At 46.2% G+C, this 13198-nt stretch overlaps 1 protein-coding gene across 1 annotated transcript in view; it reads right to left on the bottom strand.

Moving 5' to 3' along the window:
• Positions 1-12560, bottom strand: part of trim71 (tripartite motif containing 71, E3 ubiquitin protein ligase) — a 45379-nt gene extending 32819 nt beyond the window's left edge. Inside the window, exon 1 of the mRNA XM_043707320.2 lies at positions 8162-12560. Coding sequence (XP_043563255.2) covers positions 8162-9262 — 1101 coding nt within the window. The 5' untranslated portion in view covers positions 9263-12560. The remainder of the gene's footprint in view (positions 1-8161) is intronic.
• Positions 12561-13198: the final 638 nt, after the last annotated feature.

Genomic DNA, 13198 nt, shown 5'->3' with positions numbered 1-13198 from the left:
TAAAAGCAAGAGTGTGCAGATTTAACCACCTGCATTAACAAAATGCTAGAAATACTCAGGTCTAGCAGCAACCATGGATAAAATGTTTAAGGTCTTATGAAAATGTTGACTGGAAATGTAAACATTCTCCAAATGTAATGTCTGATCAGATGTGTATTTTCAGCAACTTGTTTTTATTTGCTACAACTGTGCACTTTTCACAACAGCTGAAAAAAAGGAAGGCAATCAGAAAGTACCCAAGAGCCTTTTTTCTCTCCTCTACAGTGCTAGCAAGCACCTCAATCCAGTGATAGATAAGCCACATTACACCAAATCCTCCTTATCCACAGGCATAGGCATAAGTACGACTAATGGATAACAGAAGTGTGGTTGCCACTCCTACGTAGCTCTTCCATGTACAAAGATTATCAGACCAGACAAGTCAATGAGAAAACAAAAACTATGCTGCCTGGACCTGACCTCATCCAAATCATTCAATAACAAAGGTGAAGCACACATTAACAGTTCCAACCTTTATAGCCCACAAAACAAACATTCTGTTGGTACTTCAGCAGGTTTGCCTCACCCATTAACGCATACAGATTCTATGTTTCATCAGACATCCTAGGATACTGAGAAATAACTGAAATTGGTACTGATACTGAGTCAGTACCAATTTCTAAGGTGCTTTCTAGATATTCTTGCAAATAGGTTCATAAACATCATCCTGAAAACAGAATCAATTGTTAAACCACAGACGGCCATTTAGCCCATACATTAGTACTACGTTATATAGAGGTACTAATGCCCTGCACTTTTCCTCCCCCTACTCACCCTTCCACATTCTTATCCAAATAATCCTCCAATGTCCTCTTTCATGCCTTAACTGAACCGGCCTCCACCACATTTCCAGGCAAAATTTTCCATACTGAGTAAAATATTTTAAATCATTTTCCCCTTACTTATTTTGCAAATAATTTTAAATCTATGCCAACTTGGTATTATTCCTTTTTCAAGCAGAAAGTGTTTCTCTCCAATTATTCTACCAAGCCCACTCATTTTGAAAATCTCTAGATGCCTTCTCTTCAAGAAGAGTTCCAACTATTCTCATGACTCAAGTTCTTCGTCCCCAAAACCTTTTGTAAAACTATTTTTCCACATTCTCCAATACAGTCACATCTTTCCTATAATATAGCACCCACAACTGGACACAATACTCCAGCTGAGGTCTAACAATTGCGCTATAAACTTCAAAATCGCCTTGTTCTTGCACTCTATGCCACTATTAAAGCCAAGGATACTGTATGCTTCATGTAATTATTTAGGCATCAGAACCAATGAGAAACAGTAATAGATGCCTGTCCAAGATAGGGAGAAGAGCATCAATTCAGCCAGGTACTTTTTCAGTTACACCTTTTACAAAAGGCAACATAGGTATTTATTGATTTGTTGCCCTTGCCTTGAAAACACTGAGCACCACATGTGAAGCTAACACAAACTCCTGACAATTCTGAGAACATAGGTAAAAACAATGACTGCAGATGCTGGAAACCAGATTCTGGATTAATGGTGCTGGAAGAGCACAGTATGGCCACCTGTGACAGCATGGTATTTTGGAGGATGTGTGGGGTTGGAGAAACCAAGATAATTTTCTATACAACAAAAGCAATTAGCACTTTGTCTTTTAACTACTTAATGTAGATGCTAGCAAACTTACTTCAAATCATTAACCATAAACAAGATGCTTCCTACACATGGAATGCAACTAGGAGTAAGCAATGGCAGTTGGCGCAACTGTAGTACTGCTCATCATTAAAGCAGAGGAATACCACATGGGAACAACTGCAATGCCAGAAGTGTAAAAATATGAACTATGATGCATTGTTAACTGATTCACAGGAATAAACCTATATATAGGTTTTAACAAAGTGCCTCCAGCACAACATTAAACTTAGTTCAGCACTATGGGGTCCCTCCTCTACGCAATCAATAAAACTGTACAGATGCATTCTGTGAAGCAAGGTCACATGGAGCAGAAGCTGCTGGGAACTAAGAGCTTTAGAAATATTCAAGCAAGCAAAATTCCGTCAAATTAGCAATGTCGATCTGTAAAAGTCAGATCTAGAATGGTAGTTTGAATAAGCACAGCATCAAGATAAACGTTAACCCCCCACACACTTTCCAACTGCAATGGAATACAAGACTGCAAGATTCCACAGTCGATAAAGCCCACCAAAAAGGAAGGAACAACATAGGTCACATGATATGGTCATCGCAGGTTCAAGACCAAATGCATTCTAATTACAATGATCACTACCTTCTTCCACAGAATTGACCACCAGTGAATATATATACTTTTATACTAGATCACTAGATGCCACCCTAGTGATTTCTCATTTTGTTCAATTAAAATTCTTATCTATCCAGAACAGCCAACAACTTGGTATTACGTAAAGATAGAAAATAGAAGGAGTAAGCCGTTCAGATCTCAGGAATAGACAGCGAGAGGTCTGATTTTTATGAGGAGTGGGTAAGGTTGTGCAACTGGTTCCCAGATTGTCTGTAGCTACCTTTCCCCCCATCCCCACATTTGTCCCTCGGTCATCAGCCCCCTCCACATTCCTGATGAAGGGCTTATGCCCGAAATGTCCACTCACTTGCTCCTCGGATGCTGCCTGACCTGCTGTGCTTTTCCAGCACATTTTTTGGCTCTGATCTCCAGCACCTGCAGCCCTCACTTTCTCCTGTAGTCAATAATGTTCAAAATGGCAGGAGAGCTCAACCCTTTGGAATATGCAGGTAGTCAGATTAACGATTTTGCAGATGGCATGAGAACTGCGTGGACAGTGAGGAAGGATATCAAAGGATACAACAGGATATAGATAAGTTGGAAAGTAGGGTGGAGAAATGGATAGCAGAATTTAATCTGGATAAGTGAAGAAATGCATTTTGGGAAGTCAAATATAAGAGGAAAGGATACTGCAAATGACCAGACTCTCAGTAGCATTGATATCAAGGGATTTGGCATCCAAGGCCATGGCTCCCTGAAAGTGGCGACAGAAGACTGTTAAAGGCAGCATTAGGCACACTTGCCTTCATCAGTCAGAGTACTGAGTATAAAGGTTCGCAAGTCATGTTGCAAATCTATAAGACTGACCCTAAAAGATTGGTCACCTTAGCACATTTCCTGCTCCAAATCTACATCACAACACTGCCAGAAACAATGGACTGGGCTGTGTGCTGTGCGCACTGGAAGCTCCTGATAATAAGTCTGCGGAGGTCAAATACCAAAGATCTGCCAGTGCTCATAGCTAGTCATCCGATAATGTATGTAAATGGCCACATATCCTCTGCATACTTCAATCAGAGACAATGACCCAAAGACCCAAGACAAACAACATTTCATAGTTCCATCAGGATTGCTCCAACCATTTCTCCAAAGTGATGGAATGCTTGTCCACTTAAAATCCCAGCTTTTTAAGCAAAGTAATTGTAACCTTGTTCATAGCTTTAAATTTTGGAGATGTGACTACAAATCAACACTTCAATATTGAGAAAGAAACCAAACAAAGTTTAATCCCATCTCAAACTCTAACAACCAGAGAAACATTCACTTCTCAAATCCCATCTGACATTAAATTAGGAATGACATGGTAACCTCAATGCAAAATATCTTCATCCTCAAATTGTGTGCCATTCCCATTATAGAGCAGCCATCTATTTGCATTAGTATCATACACATCTAACAAAACACAATCATGCCACTTGATCTGCTCACCATGCCATCTGACTACCCACCTTCACAAACTTTGACATGATTTCAAGAAAGGAGCATAATCACTTAACATCTGAACTATGAGGAATCACTGCTTTTACTTCCAAACAAAACACTAAATTTGATACAGTTTTCACATTCTTCAGGAGAAACAAAGTCTTTAAGTACTTCATCTACAGTTGCTAGCAACTAATTTTGGTAAGGTATTGGAACACAATGTTTGTTAAAACAGAGCTCGATTGTGTCCACCTGCCTACTACTTTGGAGATGAACTAAACTTCCTAAAGCAGCACTGAGGGCAATTGGTTTGAAATAAAATCCAATTGTTTTCTCTCCCACTTCCTCCCTTACACAGAACACTCCACCTCAAACTTGCTTCAGTTTGGCTCACCACACAATTAGCAAATCAGAATAAACAGTCCAAAACTGACTGATGTTTCAAATGTTTTACACTTGCCATTTAATTAAATACAAATCAAAATTTTCACTAACTCTTTGCAGTTGATAGTTTACACATACTTCCTATACTATAAGCAAAGATAGCTGTTGGAGAGCGGGGAATTGAACATTTATCAGATTAAATGTATAACAGTAACAAACAGATGTTATTCAGCACGTTCAACTTGTTACATCACTCAAGATTACAGTTGATTGAATGGAGGCCTTAACTCTATCATCCTGTTTTCACTCCATAATCTGAAACTCCTTCATTGATTAAAAACCTTTAAGGAGAGATGCAAGGCATTGCAGTCCTATTCCACAGCATAATATATGGACAGACGTGAAAACGGTGGACACTGAGGATATTTTACAAAACACTTCACTTATTATCACTTGAGGTCCACTGCAAAAGGGTAAAAGAAAGTTCAAAAACTTTGGGGTGGGCAAATACAGATCTAAAACATTGAAAAAGCTGATAAAAAGTTGTGAAAAAATAAACCGTAGAAGGGAAATGAAAGATACATTACAAAACCTGTACCTCATTCATAATATATACCCAGATTTTCCTTTAGAAAGGGTAACAACCCGCTGGAGAGAATTGCTTTTTCACTAGTGATAGATTCTACAGATTAATTTTAACATTCTCAATTTCAAAAGACCTACAAAAACCACTGTTCTCCAATTCATCCAGTTATAAATTCTAAAATTGAGAAAGCAAGGAAGCATAATGGAAATCATCCCAGGTAATTAGACATTGCTGTAACATTGTAAAAACATACCAGACCACTTGCACACTGATCCCATAATTAAACATGACCAAATTATTTATTTTTAATGGTGGACAGAATGACTCTCCTAGACTGAAGTCCAGACTGAATAGAAGGGCTGCATTCAAAACATTACTAGGCCAAAAAGTTCATCCCAATCACTGGATTTCTGGAGAAGTCACCTATATGCAGTTTTTTTTTTACAAACTATCTACAATCTCTAAAATTTATGCACCTAACCATAAGTTGTAGTTACCCTCTCACACTGGAATACAAGTTTTGCTGATAAGACCACTGTTGGAAATTAATTTGCAACTATGTAGCACCTTATGTCACTCAGGAAATCCCCCTAAGTGCTTTGCCTGGATGAAATTACTCGTTGTCCGGTCACCATTTCAGCTCAATGCAGCAGTTCCCTTATACACAAAGTAAAACAATTCAATGTTAGAAAAGAGTCCAAGGGAATTAACCACTTCAAATAATGAGAAAAGAAGCCAGTTCAAAGCTCTTCAGTCAATTCCAGTTAGGTTAGACTAGATCACCAACAATGTAGGTAACTAGCTTAAAAATTTAAGAAAAACAGAACTATTTCTGAGAAAATTGAAAGGAGCTGTTTCGTTAAGACGTGAATTGAAAATCAGAGCTATCCTTGGGCTCTGGGCATAAAGAACACTTCGAAGACGACAAAATGCACTGTAGAATGCATGATGTAATGAGCTCTTGGAATGTCTGTATACAAGAAAACCATACCCCAACATTCTCAATTTCATTTAAATTGATTCTGGGCTTGAATGTAGTTTTCCTGCAGCCTGGTGTTTTACCAGATGCTCCTGAGCACTACCTCCATAGGCCATGTGTTAACCCCACCCTGATGAGCATTATGATCCATTAGAAATTTGTTTACCCTCCAAATGACATTTGAAATTCTGCAATTCTTGCTGAACACTTCACTGAGATAGCCGTGTTTTAAAAATACCAAAATTATTAACAGAATAACAGTGGGTGGCACAGTGGTTAGCACTGCTGCCTCAGCGCCAGAGACCCGGACTCTGTGTGGAGTTTGCACATTCTCCCCATGTCTGCGTGGGTTTTCTCCGGGGGCTCCGGTTTCCTCCCACAATCCAAAGATGTGCAGGTTAGGTTAACTGCCCATGCTAAATTGCCCGTAGTGTTAGGTGAAGGAGTAAATGTAAGGGAATGGGTCTGGGTGGGTTGCGCTTCGGAGGGTCGGTGTGGACTTGTTGGGCCGAAGAGTCTGTTTCCACACTAAGTAATCTAATCTAAGAAAAATTGCATAACGCAATATAGACCAGATATGATTTATGTGGCCAAGACTGAGCTTTGTAACATTTGCAATTCTTTGGAATACATTTACCTATCCTGGGTGAAGGATATCCTTCATTTAAATTAACGCATCACTGAAATGGGTAGAAAAAAAATGAATGACTAAGACGATGTTATTCATTAGCGAGGGCGGGTAAGAACAGGGTCGACGACAAAGCAAATTCCCTGCATTTACATTCTACGAAACGAGAGACGGTCCTAAAAGTAAATCGCACGCTTTGACTCTGCCCGCCCAACAGAAGGCACCATTTTGTTTTGGGGAAAAAAGGCTGCCCCGCAATCCCGGAATGGATAGGGACGACACGTGTGCGAGTACACACAAAACCAAATCAAACCCACTGTTTTCTCCAGAGTGGGAAATTAAGTTACAGTTGCTAACTGCCACAACCCAAAATTAATCGATATGTTATGCAACTGACACTGGCCAGAACATAAATGTACACAATACAGGAGCATAGGCTGAAAAAGACGCTCATGCTGCCGATACCACGTTTCTGAGGACATATTGTTTCCAGGTTGCTAAGCAGGAGACACCTTTGCGATTAAATTGGCGAGTAGCCAACTCATCTTACGAGGGAAAAAAAGTCCCAATTTATTCGTAACATTATGTAGCGCAATTTTAGACTTTCGTTTAAATGTGTTCATCGTCCTTTTCCATTAATACCCGTTGAATAACGGAGATTTATTAACCTTCCAATTACCATCTATATACTGGTCATTTTAAATATTTATATCAATTCCACACCAAGGCAGCCAGGAAAATGTCAACAGCTTTAGTAACCTGAATGCCAAATTTGTAATCAAAAACATCGAATTAAGCAACCGACACAACACTGCAAACAGTACACCTGTGAATTTGAACTGAAGATCGGTCACAAGTCGGAGCAGAACACATTGCCCCATATCGCTTTAGTAAAGCTACAGTGCAAGTTAAAGTAAAATATAAACAAAAGGGTTCGGAATGTCAAGATTTGCGGCCACGAGAATAGTTAACGGTCGTCGTTCGTATTAAAATGATCTGCAACCAGAAGGTAGGGAGATGAAGTACAAAACTCCCGACTTGAAACATGAATATGGTGAAACATATAGTTCGAGTCCTTTCGAATAACAGAAAACGTCTGTGATTTTTTTTTAAGTTAAAGCAAGAGTGTATACAATGTATTAGGCCCAGAAATTGTCATTGGTTACCAAAAGGACCCCAGTCCTTGGTATTAAATCTCTACATTCATGAAGCTACAAAGCAAATGTTATAAAAATAATTGGGTGCATATACTAAATTGCACCTAATTCATATATTCCAAATCATCTGCTAATCTATTAGCACAATTTAAAAACGATATTTTCCTCAAAACTAAATTAATCAAATCAGAATTCGGCACAAAAACACCGAAAACCATAAACCTAATCCAAAACGTCGCATTTTCCCCAGTGCAATGAAAACAGGTTGTATTCGCTCCCCAAGCAACGAACACACAGCAATGTAACCCCACGCCACAAACGAAATGCTCCGTACTTGAAAAACCGTACAACGAAAGGAGACAATCCGCGATAGCGATTCAAACCCCCGTGCAACCAATGCAACTCCCGATTGCATTTTAAAACCCCGTGAAAAGAACTCAATCCCTAGGAACGCATGAAACCCAATTCATCGAAATGCCGGAGCAACCCCATTCGAAGTCAACTCGCTGGAAACGAAGGGAACCCGGTGCAACTCAACCCCAGGCGAGAGGAAAGGCTGGTGCCTTTTCAGTTCCCCGATGCCACCAGCCGAGCCTGGGAATTGGAAGCAAACGGTGCATCCCTCGCCCACCCCCCCATCCCCATCTCGCTTAACCGGCTCGACACTGGGACCTACTTCGTTCTCGTGTTGCTGGCAGTAGCTGACCCGTTCGTGTGCGATGGGCAGGCTGGCGAAGGGCTGCTGGTTGTAGTGGGGCTGGGGCTGCTGCCTGAAGCGGTGGATGGCGTGCTCCTTGGTGAGGCGGACCCGCTGGTGGGCCCGCACGCAGCGGTCGCACAGGTACTCGGCGCAGTCCAGGCAGCGGGAGGTGACCGGCGCGCCTTCGTCGCAGGAGCTGCAGCCTCCGCCCCCGGCCCCGGCCTGGGAGCTCCGGGGCCGGGCACGGCCTCTGCCCCCTGCCGCCGCTCCTCCTCCTCCCCCTCCGCCGTCCAGCTCGTCCTCGGCCGCCGACACCACGTCCAGCAGGTTGTTGAGCAGCAGCAGCTCGGCCGGGAGGCCCGGCTCGTTGTCGGAGGGAGCCGAGGCGCCGGGCATCAGGCGCTCACAGATCGGGCAGCTCAGCCGCTCCGAGGTGGAGCAGGAGGACGACGACGACGAGGATGAGGACGACGACGACGCGGAAGACGAGTTGACCGTCGAGGCGGCGGCCTCGGACTCCGCGCCAGGCCCGTTGCCGGGCTGGAGACGCCGGTGAGCGGCGGCGGCGGCAGGCGGCCCCCCCGCTCCCCCTCCCCGCCGCTGCCTCCGGGCAGCCCCGCCGGCGCCAGCGTGGGCCTCCAGGCAGGCCGCGCAGAAGGAGTGGCGGCACGGCAGCAGGCGCAGCTCGTCAGCCGCCGCGGGGCCCCGGCAGCGAGGCCCCGGGCCCGGCAGCCCGCGGGCACGGCACAGGCCGCACTGGGGCTGGAGCTGGGCCTCGGGCCTGCCGCCGGCAGCCGGGCCCTGAGAGGAGGCGGCCGCCGCCGCCGGTGGAGGGGGAGGAGGAGGAGGAGGAGGAGCGGGGGGAGGAGGAGGAGCAGCAGCCGCCGCCTGCTGCTGCTGCTGCTCGGAGCCGCAGAAAGGGGCGGCCATGGCGGCGTCCGAGCGCTGGAAACAGCGCGGGTAGAAGCGGCCCTGGGCCAGCTCGGGGGCCGGCGGCGGCGGCGGCCGGGACGAGGGCAGCCGCTCGGCTTCCTCAGCGAGAACCGCTCCCCTCTGCAGCGACCGGGAAATCCACATGGAGCGGCCGGCGGGGGCTCATATTCCCCCTCCCCGCGCGGGAGGTCGGGGTGGGTCCAGCACCCCCGGGGACGGGGGGAGGGGGGGAGGGGTGTCCCTTCAAAAAAAATTAAATTTATATTTAAAAAACCTCCTCGTCTCCTTCCCCCTCCCCCCAAAACCTTTCTTTTCCCTCTCTCTCACTCTCTTGCCGCCGCCGCCTCCTCCTCCCACCCGCTACTAGGCCTCTCGTCAAATCCCCGGGCTTTCCTAGGCGTCCAGCCGGTCCTCCTCCGCCCCCCGGCGGCGGCGGCCTCGCTTCAGCTGCGCTGCGGGCTCCTGACGCTGCTCGTGCCGCCGCTCCCCTCCGCGGCTGCGCGCTCCATCTTCTCGCACTTTCTCCCTGTCGCTCGCGCTCTCGCTCTCTCTCTCTCTCTCTGTGTAGATCTGCCCCGCGCGCTCCTGCCGCCTCTTTCGACGTCGCCCCCGACGCTGGCGGGAAGGAGGCGGGGCGAGTTACGGTGTGGTGGTGGTGGCGGCGGTGCCGCCCTGACGTCACCGCGTCGGGCGCCCTCACGTCACCTTTGCGTCCAGGTGCTCGGCTCTCCCTCCCGCCTCTTTCCGTTCATTCATTCATGCGCTCAGCCAGCCCATTCATAATTCATTTCATTCATAATTCCACACACACACACACACACGCGCGCGCAAGCTGGACCCAGTCGAGCTCAGGGGTTGGCTTTTTCTCTCTCTCCAAATGCACGCGTAACTGTGCTTCCACCGCGCTTTATTTTACGAATCGTGGCCGGAATTTGACGCACTGCGAGATGGCCAGGATGGGCAACACAATCTGACCCAGCCAGACGTGGAGAAATAAGACCGGGGTGGGGGGCTGTTTCCAGAAGTAGAGGGGCGTGGGTTTAAAGGTGAGAGGGGAAAGATTTTAAAAGGGGCAACCCTTTTCAGGCAGAGGGCGGTGCGTGTATGGAATGAGCTGCCAGAGGGAAGTGGTGGACAAGCAGGAGGCTGGGAGACCACAGCAATCCAGGCGGCATCAGGAGGTGGAGAAGTCAACGTTTCGGGTAGAACCCTTCTTCAGGACTGGGGGGTGAGGGGACAAGGTGGTGAGGTGGGGATAGGTGAACACAGGTAGACGGTGTGACCTGGTCGATGGGAGGACTGCGGTGACTACCATCAGGCAATTCCTCCACCTTCCCACCCCCCTCACCCACTGCAACCTCACCATCTCCGAACGTGCAGTGCTTCACTCTCTCCACACCAACCCCCCCCGGTTCACCATCAAACCTGCTGACAAAGGCAGGGCGGTGGTAGACTCCGATACCACATCCTACCTCCCCCCTGACCACAACCCCGTTGTGACCCATCACGCCAAAATCACTCATACTGTCCATTGCCTCCGGTGATCCCCCCGCCACTGCCTCCAATCTCATAGTCCCCCAACCCTTCACTGCCCTGTTCTGCCTGCTCCCCAAGATCCACAAGCCCAACCACTCTGGCAGACCCATGCTCCTGCCCCACCGAATTCGTCTCATCCTCTCCCAACTCCATCCTCTTCCCCATTGGCTCAGGCACTTGCCAGGACATCCATGCCCTCCATCTCTTCAATAACTTCCAGTTCCTCACCCGCCCCACCCACCGCCTTATCTTCATTGTGGACATGCGGTCTTTATACATGATCGTATCCCACAAGGATGGCCTTCAGGTTCACAAACTCAGGTCAACAGTAAACAAACACTAGGCTTCTACTTTTTTTCTTCTTTTTCTTATCTCTAAATCTCCTGTTTTTACATATATAAATATTCCTTTGCCCCTACACTAGCACCTAACTGCAGTAGTGCTTATATTTTCCCCAGCACACGTGAGTGTGCAAGTGTGAGACACAGTGTAAAACAACAGGTGTACAAATCTTTATTCAATTTTCACTACCAGGAAGGAAGGATAAAGTTAAAAATCACACAACACCAGGTTATAGTCCAACAGGTTTAATTGGAAGCACTAGCTTTCGGAGCGACGCTCCTTCATCAGGTGAAAACAGAGTTGGAGAGGGAAATAATACACTCATTCTGGATTAGTGGTGCTGGCAGAGCACAGCAGTTCAGGCAGCATCCATGGAGCAGCGAAATCGACGTTTCAGGCAAAAGCCCTTCATCAGGAATAAAGGCAGAGAGCCTGAAGCGTGGAGAGATAAACTAGAGTGGGGGTGGGGAGAAAGTACTCCCGTCTGGACCACGGAAGTTGATGAGGTGTTGAACCGAATCTTGCAGTTTCTTCCAATTCTTTTTAGTTTTTTGCTGTTGACACAAAATTGTTTGCACACCATGCTTTCCTTCACTCACTCCTTGAAAATCTGTCCTAACATTGTCTTTAGAGATTGTGAAGAGTAGATGGTAACTCCTGGAGACTATTTGGCGCCTGCGTGCAGGAAAGATACTTTTGTATGCTCTTGCGTTGCAGAATGTGTGGCTCTCTGCTACACTGGCCCCACCCAAGCCATGATCACCTGGTCAGAAGCCAATCAACCTGCTGTTGTCAAGCAGTTGTTCAGGGCATCACCTCCACTGTGCCTGCTTTTGCTTCGAGGGAGAACACAACATTATATGCAACCGACAATGTGCTCCTGTAAACATATTTTTTTTAAAGTCCAGCCATCTCTTTCCACGGTCTCCTTGGTTTAAAGCAGTACCTTTTCTTTTTAGGCCATTATCTAAAAATTAAATGAAAATAAGAAAAGTTATGCTCCATAAACTACTCTCCTCGAAGGCTGAGAGAAAGTGAGGACTGCAGATGCTAGAGATCAGAGTCGAAAAGTGTGGTGCTGGTAAAGCGCAGAAGGTCAAGTCAGGAGCATCTCCTGCTCCTCGGATGCTGCCTGGCCTGCTGTGTTTTTCCAGCACCACACTTTTCAACCCTCCTAGGTGTCTGTCAATGATTTACGAAGAACAGATGAATTCTCACCATATTCTGGTGAACATCTATTTTTCTTTCAATCAACACAACCAGCTCCAGGTTATCTGGCCATTGTCTCATTGCTGATTAAGGGCCATGCAATGAGTAAATTTGCTGTTGTATTTCCTACGTCACTGACTTCAAAATTATATGTTTGGCTGTCAAATGCTTTGAGACATGTTGAAGCTATGAAAGGCACTACATAAATTCAAATTCTTTGTACACTTCATTGTATGACAACAAAGCAATACAGGTTAAAGGAGAAAGTGAGGACTGCAGATGCTGGAGATCAGAGCTGAAAATGTGTTGCTGGAAAAAGCGCAGCAGGTCAGGCAGCATCCAAGGAGCAGGAGAATCGACGTTTCGGGCATGAGCCCTTCTTCATCCCTGAAGAAGGGCTCATGCCCGAAACGTCGATTCTCCTGCTCCTTGGATGCTGCCTGACCTGCTGCGCTTTTTCCAGCAACACATTTTCAGCAATACAGGTTAAACACCAACTTTAGAAAATAATGTGGTAACAAATTAGGAACCTGCTCATCTGATATTTATGCTCCTCCTCCCACCACTTGAGTGGTTTGTGATTATTCGCCACGTGAAAGAATTATCCAACAAAGTTCTGGTTGAATGGTTCATGTTATTGTCAAAGCCTCTCCATTTGTGATGCGTGCATCCTCACTCTCTGCTGCTGCTGCTCTCTGAGGGTGTAATGTAACCGACTGGTCACAGGCTGTGCCTTCTTGTGGTGTCTGCAACTGTACGGCACAAAAGTGCACATGGTGAAGTATCTTACTGACAGGTCGCCCCCTCATGGTCAGAATGTGCCAGTGATTAGGTTGTGTGCCAAGACTTATGCCAACTGGAGGTATTGTCTCATGTGGTCCATACTTCAATCTCCAGTTAAAGAGAGCGGCTGTGGCTTAACATCAGAAAGTCCTGTAAAAGCCCCAAGGGCCTTGCCGTATCTGTGGAGCATAAAACAGAGTGACTGCGGCT

This window comes from Chiloscyllium plagiosum, unplaced genomic scaffold (genome assembly GCF_037043375.1).
Source record: "Chiloscyllium plagiosum isolate Xiang-an unplaced genomic scaffold, Cpla_swu_hap1 HiC_scaffold_17, whole genome shotgun sequence".
NCBI classification, from domain to species: Eukaryota; Metazoa; Chordata; class Chondrichthyes; order Orectolobiformes; family Hemiscylliidae; genus Chiloscyllium; species Chiloscyllium plagiosum.
This window is presented reverse-complemented; position numbering and strand designations above follow the sequence as displayed.